At 42.4% G+C, this 18,710-nt stretch overlaps 1 protein-coding gene across 4 annotated transcripts in view; it reads left to right on the plus strand.

Annotated features, from left to right (window-relative positions):
- The window catches only part of Cped1 (cadherin-like and PC-esterase domain containing 1), a 272,255-nt gene that overhangs the window by 24,636 nt on the left and 228,909 nt on the right, over positions 1-18,710 (plus strand). For all 4 annotated transcript variants that reach the window (NM_001431795.1, NM_001431796.1, NM_001431797.1 and 1 more), the window contains 1 exon segment: positions 6,398-6,581. In NM_001431795.1, coding sequence (NP_001418724.1) covers positions 6,398-6,581 — 184 coding nt within the window.

Genomic DNA, 18,710 nt, shown 5'->3' on the forward strand with positions numbered 1-18,710 from the left:
CAGTATGCCGTATGCCCTTGGTTCAATCCTTCACCCTGCAAAGCTAAACAAATAAATCTTACAAATATGAAGTGATGGGTTTATATTGCTTTAGCAGGCATTTGTGAAAAGGCTTCTACAGTTAGCAGACAAGTTTTTTGTTTTGCTTTGGCTTGGTTTTTCTTGTTCTTCTTGTTGCTGTTTTTTTGATGAATTTTGGTCAACAGGAACAAAGAATCCCAGCTCAGTCCCCAGTTGCTCTGCAATATGTCTACAAGCTAAAACTGAAATAAAACCATAAAACTTAAAAAAAAAATAGACTTCTATTTGCATAACAAAAGATGGTGACCTCCCATAAAGGAAAACATCGTAAATATAAGAATATAGTTTATAACAATTGTTTTTCATGACAGAGACAAAACCTTACCAATTTAGAGAATTCCTAATATAAAAGGACAGCTATACTACACTATTGTAATTCACCTTTATGTACGTTTTAGCATCATTGAGTGGTAGACCATTGTGTTATTGGGCTTTTCTATATCAAAACATCATTTGCTCTCAACACAAGCACAAGTGGTAGGATTTGTTCTGTCAGCAACATGCCTGAGAATGCTTGGATATAGACAGATTAAAACACTCGACCCAGTCTGTAAAGCGAGCAGCAGAGCCAGAATTCAAGCCCACGTTGTGATGATCGATCCAGTTCTCCATTTGCTGTACATTCCTCCATCAAACAGTCTCAGTACTTTATTGCAATAATCCACCTTCGCTTCATCTAAGGTGATATAAAGAGTTCAGATTTTGAAGTCTTTCCAGTAAAAATAGTGTGCTCATCCGTAAAAAGGCTCTCACCTAGTCTAGCAACTTGATTTCCGGGGAAGAACTTTACAAACCTCTCAATAAGAAAGCAGCAAGTAATTCAGGGGTTTGCAGTATGAAAACCTCTGCCTTGCTACATCCTGGCCGGCAGGGCTGTGAGCTTGAGTGGACACTGGAGTCGCAAACAGTGGCTAGCCGCATGGTTCCACTAAAGGTACGCATTTGAAACCGACAGTGTGAGCACAAGCTATTTCCCAAAGCGCTAGTTCTCACGTTTGATAGTCCTGCATTTGCTGGTGCGGTTGACATAATTATTTGCACAGTTTCTGTTTCACTTACGAAGCATGTGCACCTGTTATTGGACTAGCTAAAACTGTCCCTGCCCTTTGGTATTGGGCCACTCTGCTGATTCGCTGTGTTATAAATATTACAAGGACACATTTACGCTACAGAATAAAGCAACATCGTTTTCCTGACAACCTTGTTTCCTCTATTCACTGTAGTCTCAGAAGTGAGTTGGAATTTTAGGACAAGTTATCGAGGTTATAATAAAACAGGGCCAGCACTTCTTCGTTATTTAAAATGGGCCCGATATAGGACATGCTGGTGAAAGTTACAGTGCTCTTACTTAAATCGATGTTGGCTGAGGGGGGTGGAGGGGAAGGCATGGTAGCTTTCAAAATGAAATGATTGAAGAGTTGGAGACACGCTCTGCTCATTTCCGATCTGTGCTGTGCTCGAGCCCGCTGAAACAGAGGCGTGTCCTGTGGTTAGGGAAAAAATAGTGTGAGGAGAGAAATGCTGGATCCTTGTATTTCACTTGAGCGGCACTGATATATTTGGAAACATCCATCTCCCCCTTTCACCCAGACGCCTGTTTGTTTACTTTGGCCTAGTGAGGATCACACATTCCCTATAATCCCATGTGGATCAGAGGACATGGCTAGGCATAGTTCCAGACACCCCTTCTACGTTTATTTTTCAAATACATTTTTCTCAGGAGTCGCATCCCACTTTGCAGGTAAATTCTTGGAGTGTGTGGGCTAGTTGCCAACTTGCCACAAACCAGAGTTATTTGGGAAGAGGAAATTTGAGTGAGATGACGCCTCCATCAGATTGGCTTGTAAGCAAGTGATGGCGGAGCCGGGTGCGGGGGTGGGAGGGAGCATTTTCTTGATTACCGATTGGCAAGAGAGCCTACTGTGAGTGATGTCAAGCCCAGTCAGGCGGTTGCAGGTTGTATAAAAAGCAAGATGAGCAAGTCATGGAGAGCAAGCCAGTAAGCTGTGCCCTTTGTGGCGGTCTCTGTTGCAGTTCCTGCCTCTGGGTTCCTGCCTTGAGTTTCGGAGGTGGCTTCCCTCAACGATGGGTTGTACCCTGTAATCCAAATAAATTCCTCCCTTCCCCGACATGGTTTTGGTCAGTGTCTTATTACAGCAACAGGAAGCAAACTAGGACAAATAGTTTCTTCCTCCACAAAATACCATATTCTTCAGCAAGGGGGAATGACTGCTTTAAGTATGTTTTCCCCCCCAAAGTGTCCTGTACAGAAGGTGATTATGTGCTGTTGATTTTGGCTGCACCCGTCAGACTCATATGTGTCACACATAGCTCAGATTCAGAACATTTCCTTGGCTCCTCACGCTTAAGGATGAGACATTACTATTTTAAAAACACAAGCACAGTACTTGCTAGGTAGAAAGCATGGCTCTCCATGCTTTACAAGTCTTAACTCTTTCACCCTTGTAGCACTCCCAGAAGAGAGATACTGTCAAAGAACGTATGAATAGTGCTACAAAGTCTAGGTGACAAGCTTGCATTCTCTACTTTCCCTGGGCTTTGCTCTGTACAGTTGCAGACAGCAATAGTTTGTAGCTAGGTTGCCAGCGTCTCCTCCCCCTCCTCCACCTCCTCTTACCCTCCCCTCCTCCTCTTTCCTTCCCCTCCCCCTCTTCATCTTTCCCTCCCCTCCCCCTCCTCATCTTCCTCCCCCTCCTCCTTCTCTTCCCTTTCCTCCTCCTCTTCCTCCCTCCTCCTCTTCCTCCCCTCCTCCTCTTTCCCTCCCCTCCCCCTCCCTCCTCCTCCTCTTTCTCCTCCTCCTCTTTCTCTTTCCCTCCCCTCCCCCTCCCTCCTCCTCTTCCTCTTCCCTCCCTCCCTCCCCCTCCTCCTCTTTCCCTCCCCTCCCCCTCTTCCTCCCCCTCCTCCTCTTTCCTCCCCTCCCCCTTCCTCCTCCTCTTCCTTCTCCCTCCCTCCTCCTCCTCCTCCTCCTCCTCCTCCTCCTCCTCCTCCTCCTCCTCCTCCTGTCTTCACATTCTCCTTTCCCTTCTTGGGCAGCCTATTTGTGTACTGTGGCTAATACTGAACTGATCTTGATAGTCCTTCCTCAACTTCTGGAGTGCTGCAGTTGGGTATGTGCCACTGTGCCAGGCTAAGTCTAGTTCTTCTTTCCACGAATAGCCTTAGAGATTCTGCAGGGCAGCTCATTAACTGAAATACCCTCTATTGTTAAGCATATGGCGAGTCCAGTGTACTGGGATAGACAGTAGAGACGAACCAATGAGGCGAGCCTAGCTCAGAAGGAAGCCACCTGGAGGAGAGATGCAAAACCCTTCCATACAGACTCTTAGTGATGCACAGTTTTATGTCAATTTGACATGAGCTACAGTCATCTGAGAGGAGGAGTGCTCAACTGAAAAATGCCTCCAATAAGAGTGGGCTGGAGGTGGGGTTGGGGATTTAGCTCAGTGGTACAGCGCTTGCCTAGCAAGCGCAAGGCCCTGGGTTCAGTCCCCAGTTCCGGAAAAAAAAAAAGAGTGGGCTGGAGGCAAGCCTGTAGAGGATTTTCTTTATTAGTGAGTAATGTTGGTGGTGCCATCCCTGAGCTGGTGGTCCAGGGTTTCATAAGTAGGCAGGTGGTTACCAGCAATTACTGCTCTTCCAAAGGCCAGAGTTTGGTTCTCAGTTTGGTTCTCATGTTGGGTGGTTCTCAACCACTTAATCTCCAGTTCCTGGAAACCTGGAGCCCCGGACCTTGGCTAGGCAGCACGGTGGAGCTGGGTCTGAAGGCATGGGTGGGGGTGAGCCACTTCCCACCCCTTTCCTATCAAGGGCATGAAGGCAAGAGAGCTGCCCCGGCCTCCTGCTGATGACTACATTGGTTGGCTTAGCCAGAGTCATTCTAGGGAGCTTGTCTTGATGTGCAGTTATGGGAGAGACAGCAGGCTTGTTGTTGTAAAAATATAAAAAATAAAAAAGGTATAGTTTGTCTTTTACCCGGCTAGGTCCCCACCGTGGTGCCCCAAGATATCTGCCAGATATCTTGGCGGAATCACATCCCAACTCCGCGGCGGCCCATTGTCTCCTGCCGCCGCACATTTTCCTACACTTAAACCGTCACATATAAGAACACACAACACAATAATCTTAGATCCAATTGATAAGATATAATTGCCCACTTAAACATACAAAGCCCGGTACCATCCATTCCTTAGGAACATTGATAACAACCTGTAAATACACAGAGCAGAATCTTAATGTCACCTGCCATATTGTCCTGCCACGGCTTCTCCCTCTCCCTCTTTCCTGTCTCTACCTTTCTGTCCTAGTCTCCTCCTCTTCTTTCAAACTTCTCTCCTGCCCATCCTTCCTTCTCATCCAATGACAGGCCTCCTTCTATTTTGTGCCTGCCTCACCTGTGACATCATCCTACACACAGGCTAACCCGCTCAGCTACCAACCAGGCCCAGGTTCAGATCTCTGAATGTGCCCACCCCATAACCTGTATCATCTGTGAATGATTGGGCCGCTTGAAAGGGCCCATCCTGCTGATCCAAAGCTGCAGGATCTCCATGAGCACAAAAGGCAACAACAGGATAACTATAAGAAGTCAGGATGAGGATCCAATGTTGGTGTCTCAAAAGTCAGAGATATTGAACCAGACCAGTGCCTGATGGCATTTGCAAGTGAAGAAGTGTGGACAGAGGGATGTGCTGTTGAGACACACTACAGCTTCCAAGATCAGATGTTTTCTATGCTTTGGTATTTTGCTCTTTGTTTGTTTGTCAAAGTTTTATTTTGGTGGGGAGGTTGTAAGTGTTGGGTTAGAAACCTCGGTTTGCATCCAGACAAAACACAGCAGGCCAACATAGTTCCACATGGAAAGGTTTAATGAGAGAAGAGTGGAAGAGGAGAGGAGTAAAGGCCGGCCATGAGCATGTGGAGGGAAGGGGGAGGGGAATGGGGAGAGAAGGGACAAAGGTGAAGATGGGAAGAGGGCTAGAGCAAGAGAGCAAGAGCAGGAGAAGAGCAATGAGAGTGAGGAGGGGGCAAGCAGCCCCTTTTATAGTAAGTCAGGCATACCTGGCTGTTGCCAGGCAACTGTGGGGGTGGAGCTTAGACAGAATGCCAACAGCAAGGGCAAAGGGTGGATATATGGGGACAGGAAGATAAACAGGACTAGGGTGCATGATGGGAAACTCACAAAGAATCAATAAACATTTTTAAAAAATAACAACAAAACCAAGAATTGATTCCGCTTCATTCCCGTACGTCTTCTTCGCCTTCCCGTCTCTGGCCTTTCATACCTCTTGCTTAACCACCGTCTACATTCATCACCTCCAAGACTAAGCCAACCTCGTTTTATCAAGCCTTACTCTTGAGTTTCAGAAAAATGTTCAGTTTCTGCCAGGAAGAGATTATACATGAATTTAAACTTCTGCCACTTTCTACTTGTGTATTCAAAAATGCCTTTTATTCATGGAATGGCTTGAGCAGTGTAGTGAGGAAAAAGGAATGTGTATTCGTGGAAGCGATAAGCTACGGGAAGAGCCCTGAATCACTAAGTCCCAGCAACTCTTATCGGCTCACGTGTAAGACCCTCCCTGGCTCACGAAGATACCGTCAGCCTTGCTCTATCATAATTGAGAAAAACAACAGAGGATTGGTCATGTTTGTCATTAAGGAAACAAACGACAAGACAAAGCCAATTAGCTTCAAGCTTAGAGTTCAGTCCATCATTGCTGGGAAGGGCATGGTAGCAGGACTGGCTAATCATAAGGTATATAGATAGATACAGGACCCAGAGAGATATAAATGCTGACATGTGGCTTGCGACTCCTTTGCATAGATGCCCAGAGGTTTGTCTGACCTGTGACTCTAGATCCTGTCAAGTCAACCACCAATATTCGCCCCCATAGACATCGCTGACAGCCTTTCAGCTTTGCCTCCTATCAACAGTGTCCCAAGCGCAGGCCCTGTCCTCTCTGAGTCCCCGTCCTCTATGACATTTGCCTAGATGAGATAAAACATAACGCCACTGGGACTCCTTTGATGTCAGTCATTACTGTTAATTTAGGTTTGTGGCTTCCCTGTCTTTCTAGGCACCAGTTTTCCCCCAAGGAGCTCTGTGTTTTTAAACATTCATTTTTGCACAACAGCGAGAGCCACTTCAGTTCACCTTCAGTGCCTTCCTGCAATTGTCTCTGTCCTTGTCACAGTGATAACTTTCTGAATGGCCTTGGAGTGTAGGGACCGTGGCCTTCGATGGAAACGAATTGCTTTCTCACCTTGGATTTTGATGCCTTCTATCTCCTCTTAGATTGAAGAATTGATTGAGAGACACTTTGGCGGTCGCAGCAGAAGGGCTGTCCTCCATAGACCTCCATCTTCCAGTGGAGCAGAGCTTCAGACACACCAGAACCTCCTTGCTCAGCATGGCTACAGTGTGGTCACTGTGGAAGAAAGACTTGGTGGTAATCCGGGCCTGGAGCTGCTGGACCAAGGTCAGAATAATAAATGACTCTCAAAGTTACTCAACGCATCAATGGGTTCTAGAGTATGTTGTTTATCTTCTTTCCCTCAAACTGTTTCATGAAACAAGATTTTATCCACGATCAAACATCTCATATCCTACACCCAGCTTCTGTGTCTCTCTCTTTTTTTTATTACCTTTTCCTCAGTCTTCTTTAGTTAGATCTCTTTATTCTTGAAATTATTCTGTTTGTATTTCTGTAGCATTTTCGAGTCACATAGCCCGTATTTAAATGCTACATTAAAAATGTTTATGTGTATGAGTGTGAATACATATTCTGCCTAGCACCAAACTGCTCCATATTTTAAGGAAATTGCCACTTCATTTGACTGCAAGTAGAATGAGCTAGAAATTGTTTTTGCAAAGCCAGTTGAAATGGGATTCACAGATGGCTCTAAATATGAGAGTGGTAAGGACATTTATTATGCACGCCATTAGTCATCAAGGATTTTCATTCCTATCATTTGGAGAGAAAATTAAGAGACAAGTTTGTTCAATAAATTATTTGAAAGAAAATTAGTAGATGACGAAGGTTGAGAGGGCGAAAGACGAACAGAGACTAGCTCTCCGACAGCCGAACACAGGGCAGGTGCCAGGCTAACCTTCGTACTTGCTACATTATTCAACACTCTCCGTCACTGCCTGACCAAGACTGAGGAACATGAATTCTCTTCACATTCCAAGAGAGGAAACTGTGTCTTTCCAGAAAGAGATGGTCCATAATGGTGCAAGGAAAGGATGGACGGGAGGCCCCGAGTCCCACTCTAATTTCCTGTTATCTTCCTTCTTTGTCCCTCAGCTGCCGTAGTCTCTTGTGGCTCATTATAAGGCCCAGAACTCATGGGACCTACACTAATGCAGACTGTGCAAGAAGCATAAGCCAGTCACATTTTCTTTTTTATAATGACACAATATAACCATCCCTCAGTGCCCACAGAGGATTGCTTCCAATACTCCCTACAGATACCCAAATCCCTTCTGTGAAATAGGGTAGTCTTTGCTAATAGCCCTCCCACATATTTTTTGAATCGCTTCTAGATCATTTATAATAGCCAATGTAATGAAAATACAACACGCATAGTTATTATACATAGAGCATTGTTCAGGAAATGCTGACAATGGGAACTCTTCACTTTCAATGAATATGTGAGCAGTAAAAAAAAATAATCGTCACAGTAGGATTCGTGGAAGTGAAATGCTAAATATGAAAAGGTTGTGTGTGCATCTGTTGCTTTTTTGTTTTCTTTTCTTTTTTCTTTTCATAAGAAAGGCAAAAGGAATAGTCTGAATTGACTGCTGTTTTCCATGGTAGCTTCCTTTGGTAGAGAATAGTCAGATTCTGGTACCCAAATACTGAGAAGCAAGCTGGCTTCTCAGGAAGTGTGGCATTCCTTGCCTGGCTGGTGGGGATCAAAGGAAGTTGGCAAGATGTTTCTGAGAAAGATGGATGACACTTGACCTTGTTCACCCTTCACACTTGGCTGGTGAAGGTCTCAGGGACTAGAACCGGTGAAGATCTGTTTGATGAGAAGGCAGCCTTAAGGTGTTGAGAGTGCTGTTTGCAAGGCAGGCCTCTAAGAATGCAACGTACTATCTTCTAAGAGGGGCTTAGAAATCCAAGCCAGCGACCTCTACTTACAAACAAGAGAAACATACAGGAATATGTAAGAGAAGAGCTGAAAACAATATCGGTGACCTCCTTTAAGTTGTGCCTGGTTCAGTTCTATTACAAGGGAACAAGCTAAAGTTGTGGAACGTTTGGAAACGACATCATTAAAACCTCATTAGAATACGTTTGGATGAAGAAAATATACAAACTGTTCAACATCTCTCTTATCCCACACTGAGCAGTGTCTTTGCCTAGCACTTCCCCATTATGTGACCAGCATTCCCATTGTCACAACAAGGGCCCCCGATGACATGCTACTGCTGTCTAAAATTCCTATATTGCACCATGTTTTGATGCTGCCCCTGACTTAGGGTACACACGGTGTGGGCCATCTGTGCCTTTGGCCTTCAATTCCATTTTAAATTTCCCCAGCTGCAAAACAGAGGCATTGCATCACCTCTTCCCCTTGATGTCTGTGAGTCAGTTTGACACAAACTAAGGAGAATTGTTTTGCAGCTTCCAAGTCGGACAAAAGTGCAAAGGCAGCTCGGAGAAATAGAACCTGGCAGCCAGAGGAGCTGCTGGGCCCGATAACCAGATAATTGCACCACGTCACCAGCAGCCATCGTGAAGGAGCTGATTCAATTCCCCTTCCCACAGAGCCCCAGATCTAAAAGCATCCTCTCAGCTGAGTTTTGTGTTCCTTTACTCTGTTGCCTATTGCCACCAGCAATAGGAATCAATTTCGCAATATGTGAAGTATGAAAATTGATTCTGGTTCTTAATTTTTTTTCTCCCTTCACTGTGGAGCACCGGGCAGAGAACACCTGAACTGAAACAACCCTGTGATTCTAATCTAACATATACCGTCTATGGGATTAAAAGAGAAATGACAACTTATTTTATACGAACCTCAATTTAACCTATAAGCTGTATTTGAACTATACTTGGGGCACACTCTACAGAAATGCCTCTTCGGAATGGGATTCTCGTGTTTCTTTTGCCAGGACACATTGACTGCCATGTTATCTCACCTCCTGTGCATGAGCAGAGCAGGAACTTGTACTGGTGTGTGTGTGTGTGTGTGTGTGTGTGTGTGTGTGTGTGTGTGTGTGTGTGTGTGTGTGCGTGTGTACTTAGGCCCTGAGGCTGAACAATTTGAAGGACCTGGAGCCCAGCCCTGTCCTAGATGCCTTTTACTCTGTCTTTGCACTTCCTTCCTGGGACTAACCCACAGTCTGAAAATAGGACATTAAAACCAAAGTATGCCCAGGCAGCAGAGGGCACGGCATCAGGCTGATGTGTTGATAGAGTGCATTTGTGGACGAAGGGAAATAAGTGTGAGATCTATTTTCTTCTTTTTTAAAAAACCATGCCCTTTCTACCTGCTCTTTTCCCCTGCCCTAACTTTGCTCTGATCACTCTACTGAGTTCTCTTTTTATGCCAGCCATTAAGGAAAAGGTGGCCTTCTTCCAACTTAGAGTCATTTCTAAAAGCCTTTACAGGATGATCAAAAAGAATAAAAGTTAGGGAAAAAATATAAAAGGGTCATGGGCCAGCCAGGCAACATTCTAACTTCTGGGTTTTTTTGTTTTGTTTTTTTTAACTCTGTTTTTATTTTCATTGTGTTTTATGTGGGCAGGTGCTTTGCCTGTATATATATGTCTGTGTGTTGCTTGTGTGAATGTCAGATCCTCTGGAACTGGAGTTACTGACGGTTGTGAACTTCCTACGTGTGCTGGGAATAGGACCCTAGTCTTTACAGGCAGCAGGCAGCACTTGTTACCACTGAGCCATCTCTCTTGCCCCTGGCCTTGTAGTTTGTTTGTTTGTTTGTTTGTTTGTTTGTTTTTAAATAATATTAAATAAACGCCCTGTAAGAGAAAAAGTCGGCAGTCGTAAAGTAGGACGTGAACGTCATGGATTCTCCTTCCCTAGCGGTTAATTCCATCTAGGGGCACATGAGAAATTGATGAGTCCCTTCGTGAAGAACAAAAGCTGGGATTCTATGGGTGTAAGTCTTTGCAGCTCTGGATCTCTGGTAGCCATAATATTTACTTCTAAGTAATACATGAAGGGATCTAATCACGTCCTCCAGCCCTGTTTGAGAAGGAGCCAATAGAATCCTGCCTACATTTTACCTCAACCATGTTTCTAGGATGGATCCTGAATTGTATATGCTAAAAACACATACGTGCGACTCTTACGGGCACCCAGGTTAGGGACACCGATCTAAGGGGTAGATCAAGGAGCAACAGTTCTCAGGGTTGAATTTTAGAAAGAAAAAATATGGAAAACCCTGCTCGCTGCTGTGCCGTTATATTGATTATAATTTAACAGTGTAGGTGTTTACAGTCACCATTTCATCTTTACACTGGCTCCGAGAACAGCACAAGGACAATAGTCCCTTTAGAGCTAAGTCTATAAAATGTCACAGATGGAAAACGTACTTTCATGGCCTTCTAATTCCTTGCTTTTGAAAAATAGACCATATGTCCTTGCATTCAGGGGAGCAGATAATTCTCTAAGGAAAAGATACTCTCTCTCCCACCACTCAGGTACTATTTAATAAATCAGTGAGTTAGTGCATAGTGGCCTAAAAGAGAGTCGATGTTTGATGTAAAACATAGAAGTTTATATAAAAAAGTAGAAGCTTAAATAAAATGTGCCCTAGAGACTCTGACTCCGAGTAGTTTTCATACTGGATCAGAATTATTCATCTGTGCTTGAGGAATTTTCAACTTTCAAACACTTTGTAGGCTTTCACATTCTCTGTGTTACAGTCCAAACCTGGTCTCAAAGCTGCAGAATTTGAAAAATATTAGTGTTTTCTTACTTGAGGGGTTTCCATGGAATGCTTTCTGAAGAAAAACAAAAAAAGTAATAGGCCTTACTTGCCAAGGTTGGCCAAATCTGGTCCATTGCCTGTTTGTGCAAATAAAGCTTTATTGGAACACAATCACACTCTTTACTTCTCAGGTCGTGTTTAATGACAATGGAGTTGATTATTTGCAGTGGATGTTGCATGGTCCTACTCCCTAAAATTTATATGGGTGCACCTTTATGGAAAGGTTATTTTGACTGATGTATCTAGATGGATAATTGGATGTGTCTTGATCCGATAACAAACTGACAATTGGAACCTAGGTTTGTTAAGATGCTCTGCTTTTTATAAGCTGCAACAAACCTCACTCAGGAAGAATTCTTTGGTTTGCAATAAAGCAGATAATAAAACAAGTACCAAAATGGAGACATGCCCACATTGGAAATTCCTTCTTAGCAACAATAGTGTAAGCTAAGCTTTGCTCTGCATTCTCCAAAGATCTGGAGCAACAGCTGAAAATTTGCAGAAGAAAGGAACAGGTGCTACATCCATTCCTTCCAGCCTCACACAGGACCCACTCGTATATGTGTATATGTGTATATGTATATGCATATATGTGTATGTGTATATGTACACGTATATGTGTATATGTGTATATGCATATGTGTATATGCACATATGTGTATATGTACATGTATATGTGTATATGCATATGTGTATGTGTATATGCACATATGTGTATATGTACATGTATATGTGTATATGTGTATATGCATATGTGTATATGCACATATGTGTATATGTACATGTATATGTGTATATGTGTATATGCATATGTATGTATATATGTATGTGTGTGTATATAATCAACAGAAGAGTTTTAAAAAGAAAAAATAAACAACAGTAAGTAATGCAGTGGTTCGGGGGCCGGAGAAACAACTCTATTGAAAAATAAATTGCAAACCTTGATTCTTACAGAACCCTCCAGAAAGGGCTGGAGCATCCTAAGTCAATGGGTTTCAACGAAACCATCGCTCTGAGAGGCAGGGCCTTACTATATTAGTACTGCTCAGTGTTTGTACTAACATTGAACTTGACCCATCATGTTCTGAAGAATCATCTTTTAAAACCAGGCTCTAAGACGGCCTGTTGCTTCTTAATGTAATTTACCCAAATGTCATCTTGGGAAATACAATAAAAGACTTAGTTTATGGAGTGAAGAGATACAGCCCCTAATCAATACAAAAACTATGGCAAAGAAGGAAAAAAAATACTCCCTTTCCTGTACCAGGGTTATAGGCATGAGCCGCCATATCTGGTTTGTTTAATATGTTTTGGTATTTTAATTTACATTCACTTGTTCTTTCAAACTAGTCAGATATACGTAGGTTAGAGTCAAACACATGGATGTGCTTCTGCACGTGGTGTTCACATTTTATCTAGGTTTGAAATGTGTGTTTAGTGACTTCTCAAAAGCTGTTTCTTAAGGTTACACAGAAGGAAGTTCCCCCTGCAGATGTTTCTTCAGCATCTTACTCTTCCGATTTTCATCTACAACAGTTAAAAGACTATTCAAAATTTTCTTTACTGTTTGCACTGATTTAAGTTATCTGCGAGTTCCTTCTGCTATTGCTGTGGCACGTGCTTTAAGTGGAACAGCCTGCGGGAGGTAGGTCCTGTCTTCGCTCACCATTCAAGGTATAGTCCATCATTGCTGGGAAGTCAGGAGGAAGGGGCGTGAAGCAGCTGCTCACAGGGCATTCACCATCAGCAGCAGAGATAGATGAATGCGGCAACTGTCCAGTATCCTTTCTCTACTTATAGAGTCTGCGATCCCAGACAGGAAACGGCACCGTCCACAGTGGGCCAGTCTTCCCACATCAATTCACTAAATACCCTAAGAATGATCCCTGGCAGACATGCCCACAGTCTTGTCTCCTAGATTCTAGATCTGTCTAGTTGATAATTAATATTGGCCATCCCTAGTACTAAGCACTTAACCACCAAAACGTCTTCTGCAGAGGACTGATGGGCTCAAGTGATCAAAAACGTAGTCTATAGAGTCAGACGGAAGCAGAGTTGTGGTCCCTAGGCTTGGCTTAACACTGTTAATGGGTATATACATTCAAATTGACTCTGGAGAACAGTGTATAATGCTCTAAGGATGGTAGATAATATCGTTATTGTGGGATCCAGTTACAGAGAGGAGCATATGATGTTCGTCTGTGGGAAAGCGGATGTAAACTATGACCTGGCACACGGGTGTGGGCACCGAGGGTTAACTAAACATTCTAGATGTTTTTCAAGTTGGACGATGTCAACCTACATGTTCTCCTGAGTTCGTCTGGATTAGAAACAAACTTTAGACACATTGTCTTAGGATACCCTACACATATATACAGTCTGGAAACTTCCCAAATTCAGAAATACAGTTTTCTGCTCATCACTTAAAAGCATTCCTTCCACATAGAGGTGTTTATTGACTATAGAAAGAATGGAAGATTTAAAAGTACACCACTCTAGGCTTCAAGACTGACTATCTCATGGAATTTATCTTACAGTTTACTTTGTAAACTATTTATTATTTATTTTGATTTTTTTTTTTGAGATTTCTGTCGATAGCTCAGGCTGGCCCGGCTAGTCTCAAACCCACACTTCAGTTTCCTTGGCTTAGCTCTTTATTCTTTATACAACATTAGAAGAGCACTGCTATTCTACTCATGGATTAATCTGGTGTCATGGCAAGAACGACACAAATGTAACAAGGGCATGCCATGGAGCCTGGACTTCATATGTCATCTAAGTTCAGATTAGAAACTTAAAAAAAAAAAAAAAAAGACTACTGTGCTCTTTGTGCAGGGTCTGCGAGAGTTTTCAAGAATCTCTTCTTCTCTTTGCCTGCTGCTTTGAGGAGAGGCCAGATGGGTTCAAACAGACTTAGATGCAGGTACTCTAATCTTTGCACAGGTAAATGGACACTAGAAATGTCAGAGCAGGACATGTGGATTTGGAGAGGCCACAATCTTAGAATGCTACAATTCTGTAAGGCAAGGCAGCAAGGTAGCGAATGGTATTGCCTAAAGATGTTTTCCCCTGAAGAGAATATAAAAGTGAGGTTTTTGTTTGATTTTGTGAACCTAGAAAGAAGCAAGAATGATTCCATATTGTCCCCAGGGCCTGTCTATGTCCTCTGTGTTATTCTTGGCAGTTGCAATGTTAAAGGCATAGTGCAAAAGATTCATTCTGTGCTATTTTAATACCTTCCTTTCACAAAATATATTTTATCTGTTTTTCATATCTGTAAAGTATCCCGCCAGAGCTGAGGACTGAACCCAGGGCCTTGTGCTTGCTAAGCAAGTGTTCTACCACTGAGCTAAATCCCCAACCTCTGTCAGTTTTGTCTTTTTTTTTTTTAAACAAGATATATTTTATGAGCTAGGATTTTCATAATGTATTCTTCACTCAAGCAAAAAGACCAAAACTAAAACAAAATAATAGATTTTTAAAATGCACCATCAAATTCCTCATTTTTATAACATCCAGGTACTGTTTAGAAAATCAGCCTTAATTCACAGAATGGTGCAGTGCCTAAAGGAGAATAGATATTTTCTCAGAATTATTGACCTCCTTTCAGGGTACACTCCAGAAAATTCTGACAGAATATATATTTTTTGTCAAGTCAGAATTATTTACAGATCCTTGAAGAAGATATATTTCTCCAGCTGTAGCAGAAATCAGACTGTGGCAAGAATTGGAAAATAAAATCTAGTGTATTCCTATTGCAAAAACTCTTTCTAGGGGACCCTCCTGCAGCTGAACCAATATATTTGCATTCCCGTTTTTAACAAGAGGATTTCCAGCAAGGTTTGTTTGTTGTAACTCTAGACTAAGGCTGAGCACGCATAACCCAGTCAGAATTATCCTAATGGAAAAGTCCATCTCTTAATTAACTTCAGAAAGTTTGGGTGGAACAGAACCAAGTCTCTGGTACAGTTGAGAGTTGAGTTACCGCATTGGATAGGAAGACTAGTAAATGACCACCTCCCAGCTTATGATACAGTAACAGAGGGAGAGAGGAGGAGGAGGAGGAGGAGGAGGAGGAGGAGGAGGAGGAGGAGGAGGAGGAGGAGGAGGAGGAGGAGGAGGAGGAGGAGAGAATGAATGAATGAAAAGAGAGAACACTAGATGAAACGTTAAACTTCTTGTTGTTGGGGTTCATTTCTTTCGTCTTAGCTTTTATCTGGTAATGTAAGGACAGAGGAGAAGAATGCAGGACAGGAAGGAACAGACAATCACCACTCCGGCCCGCTTTGGAGCTAGTTCCCTTTGGCTGTTTGTACATATGCACTGCAGGCGCTTTCATTGATAACTGAAACCCCAGAGTCTAATGAACTTCTTGTTTCTTTTCCTCCCCCTCCCCCACTACCAGTACCTGGCCGCTCTCCTGGCTTTAATTTGCTGTGTAACTATTTAGCAGGAAGACAAAAGAGCAAAGGCCACATTTTAAAAGGCGCAGTGTGTTTTGCCCCATCGATGTTTCACCTAGAACCCATCTCGCATGCGCTTTTTATTATGTGAGTAATGGGCTCAGGGCAGTATCGGAAGTGCTTCTGAACTCTAACTAATCAAACCAGGGCTTTAAAAAAAAGAGTAAGAAATCGAATCAAAGAAACTTATAAAGCTGCACCGTTCTATTTTATTGTATTATGACACTCAGTAATTGCGTGCCCAGGTTTATTGTTATTTTCCTCGGTGCTTATGGAAATACTGATGTATTTACAACCAAACAGAATTTGTTCCTTTAATTGGCACAGTGGAGCACAAGGCATTGTTTATGTAGCCTTAACTCCATTGACTTGCTTACACTTGAGTGCAATTTACTTTAACTTTGCAAAATTCTTTCTTATGTATAAAAGTTGAGCTTGGAGTGAGCTTCTGCTTGGATGTTTCCTCTCCTCTCCACAGTACAAAGGAAACAGAAAGCTAGTGTCCATTGCTCTCTTTCTCTCTTTCTCTCTCTTTTTTAAAAGCACGGTCAAAACTAAACTGCTTCCTTAAGTGAATTCATTCTTGTAAAGAAAATAGCAACCAGATGTGTACTGAAATCATAGCGTTTCTCCCTCAAGCCCAGCTTCTTGGTAAATGTTTGATCTTCATAGGAACCAGATTGGGTATATGAATTTTCCAAAGCCGGGAACTATTTAATAATACTTTGAAGATATTTTCTCTCAACTATTTTGTTCAATGTACTTTTTCTCAACTTACAGCATTTTTTTATAAAAAAGATACAACATTGAAGTCTTTATGAATAACTTATTTCAAGGCATTATTCCTTTCATATAGCTTTAGAATGGAAGATTTACAAACAATAAATTAGATTTTTTCTTTTTTTTTTGGTTTTGCCCTAGACTAAACTGCTTTAAATGGCAGATGTGATTTGCAAAAATAAGTAGTATCTGGACTATATTTAGATTGAGGAAAGACTCCCAGAAAGAAAAACAAACTCATCTGGGAGCTTTCAAGGCACAGTGTTTGTACACTGTCTGACGGGGAGGCTGGGACTCCAAATTAGAGTGTGTGCCCATTTCACTAATGAGGATTCACTAATCACTTCATTAGGGATGAGATGCCTGAAATACTTGGACTATTTTTATTCCAATTTAGGAGTTTGGCAACCTCACACCATATTCCCAAAGCAACCTGTTAATATTGTACAGCTTTTACTTTCTAATCTCAGTATGATAACACGGTTGAAACTGCCTCAAACAATTTTTTGAGAATCCCACTTCCTCAAATAAATTAAGATCACCCCTTGATGTCCTTTCAAACTTTCAGCTTCTCTAGCTTAAGAGCACTCTGTGTGTGTGTGTGTGTGTGTGTGTGAGTGTGTGTGTAGGTGTGAGTGTGAGTGTGTTTGAGTGTGAGTGTGTGTGAATGTGTGTAGGTGTGAGTGTGTGTAGGTGTGAGTGTTTGAGTGTGTGTGTGAGTGTGAGTGTGTGTATGTGTACGTGTGTGAATGTGTGTGAGTGTGTGTGTAAGTGTGATTGTGAGTGTTTGAGTGTGAGTGTGTGTGTGTGTGTGTGTGTGTGTGTGTTGCCATACAGCCTACACAGTAAAGAGACAGAGTAGGGGACAAAGGATGTCTTCTCTTTGGTGGTCCCACACAAGTTCAGCTCCTGTCTTTTACCATAGCTGGTTCCTGAAATCACACTTTTTTTTCTTTTTTCTTTTTTTCAGAGCTGGGGACCAAACCCAGGGCCTTGCGCTTGCTAGGCAAGTACTCTACCGCTGAGCTAAATCCCCAACCCCGAAATCACACTTTCAAATCCCACTCCCCCCACAAAAACATCCAAACATACCAAACAAACAAACAAAAAAGCCAAACAAATAAAAACTCCTTTTGATACAAAATCAGATGCCTGCCTTTATGGGTGAGTTATTTTTGGTGTAAGAACACAATTGAATGTATGATATCAGTGTTTGTTAAAAGTTATATAATTATTTAAAAAATATAAAATTAAACATTAATGCAAGTTCACTGAGATAATTTCTCAGTTCTCTGAATCTTATCCTGGAATTGTCAAATCTGGGGAACACTGATAAATTGAAAACCACCTTTGCCCCAGGAGCAGCTATGGAGTAGACATGTTGCTAGTCCTTTTCTCTTTGAATTGTTCATGCTGTCTTAGCTTTTTGCTCTCAAATTTTTTTAGTGTTGCTTGTATGTATATGCTTTTATGGCTGACTGCTTGGTATTGGAAAAGCAAACAGGGTCTCACATCTGGGGACACTAATTCTCCCTCTCTCAGCACTCATGGTTTGCCTCTTTATGGCTTGACACCCATGAGAGTTCTCTTATCTATGCTGGCAAGTCAGTTGGTGTTGTTATTGTGTGGGTTTCATTTAGGCAGCCATATTGTTGAGATGTCATGCGTATGGCTTCCCTGCTATATCTAAAAGACACAATCTCACGGTGGACTTCCTGGTCCTCTGGGTCTTACAGTCTTTTAACAGCTTGCACGGTGTTCCCTGAACCGTACTTAGAGGTGTGCAACAATGTCTCTGTGTTGGCTGTAACCAACCTCTGTCTTATTGCACTAAAACTGAATGAACAGGAAAGAAATGTCACCTGGCACTATCAACTATGGCTAGTGGAGTCATGGATCTTAGAGAACAACCTACTACTGTCATTTTCCTAAACCATTATCACTCCAAACTGCCTTCTCAGTGAGTAACTTATACCCATGAGTAACTGTAGCTCTCAGCCTTCACCAAAGAAGCATCTTTTTGGAGAAAATGGAGACCACTACGGAGAGTCACAATGGCTCCTTCCATCTTTTAAACACCCTCCTCCTTGTGTTCTTCCTCCAAATTCTCCGAAACATCTATCCTTTTGCTCCTTATCTTGACATTCCATCGATATTTTTTCTACTTTGCAAGTTCAGTAATTTACTTACTGAACCTACATATCCTTAAACAGCGTAAATCATAATCCGCCGGCTACAGGTAAACTTTTGAGAGGCAAGCAGTAGGCAACTGTCAGAAAGGCATTGTTTATTTGGTACCTTGCCTGGACACACGTGACACAGAACGGACACACAGAATGGATCTTGCCAGCACCATCTGCTGTTCTTGTTTGACATGCTTCTGTACCGAGTTCTATATT

Source organism: Rattus norvegicus, chromosome 4 (assembly GCF_021556685.1).
Source record: "Rattus norvegicus strain SHRSP/BbbUtx chromosome 4, alternate assembly SHRSP_T2T, whole genome shotgun sequence".
Lineage (NCBI taxonomy): Eukaryota > Metazoa > Chordata > Mammalia > Rodentia > Muridae > Rattus > Rattus norvegicus.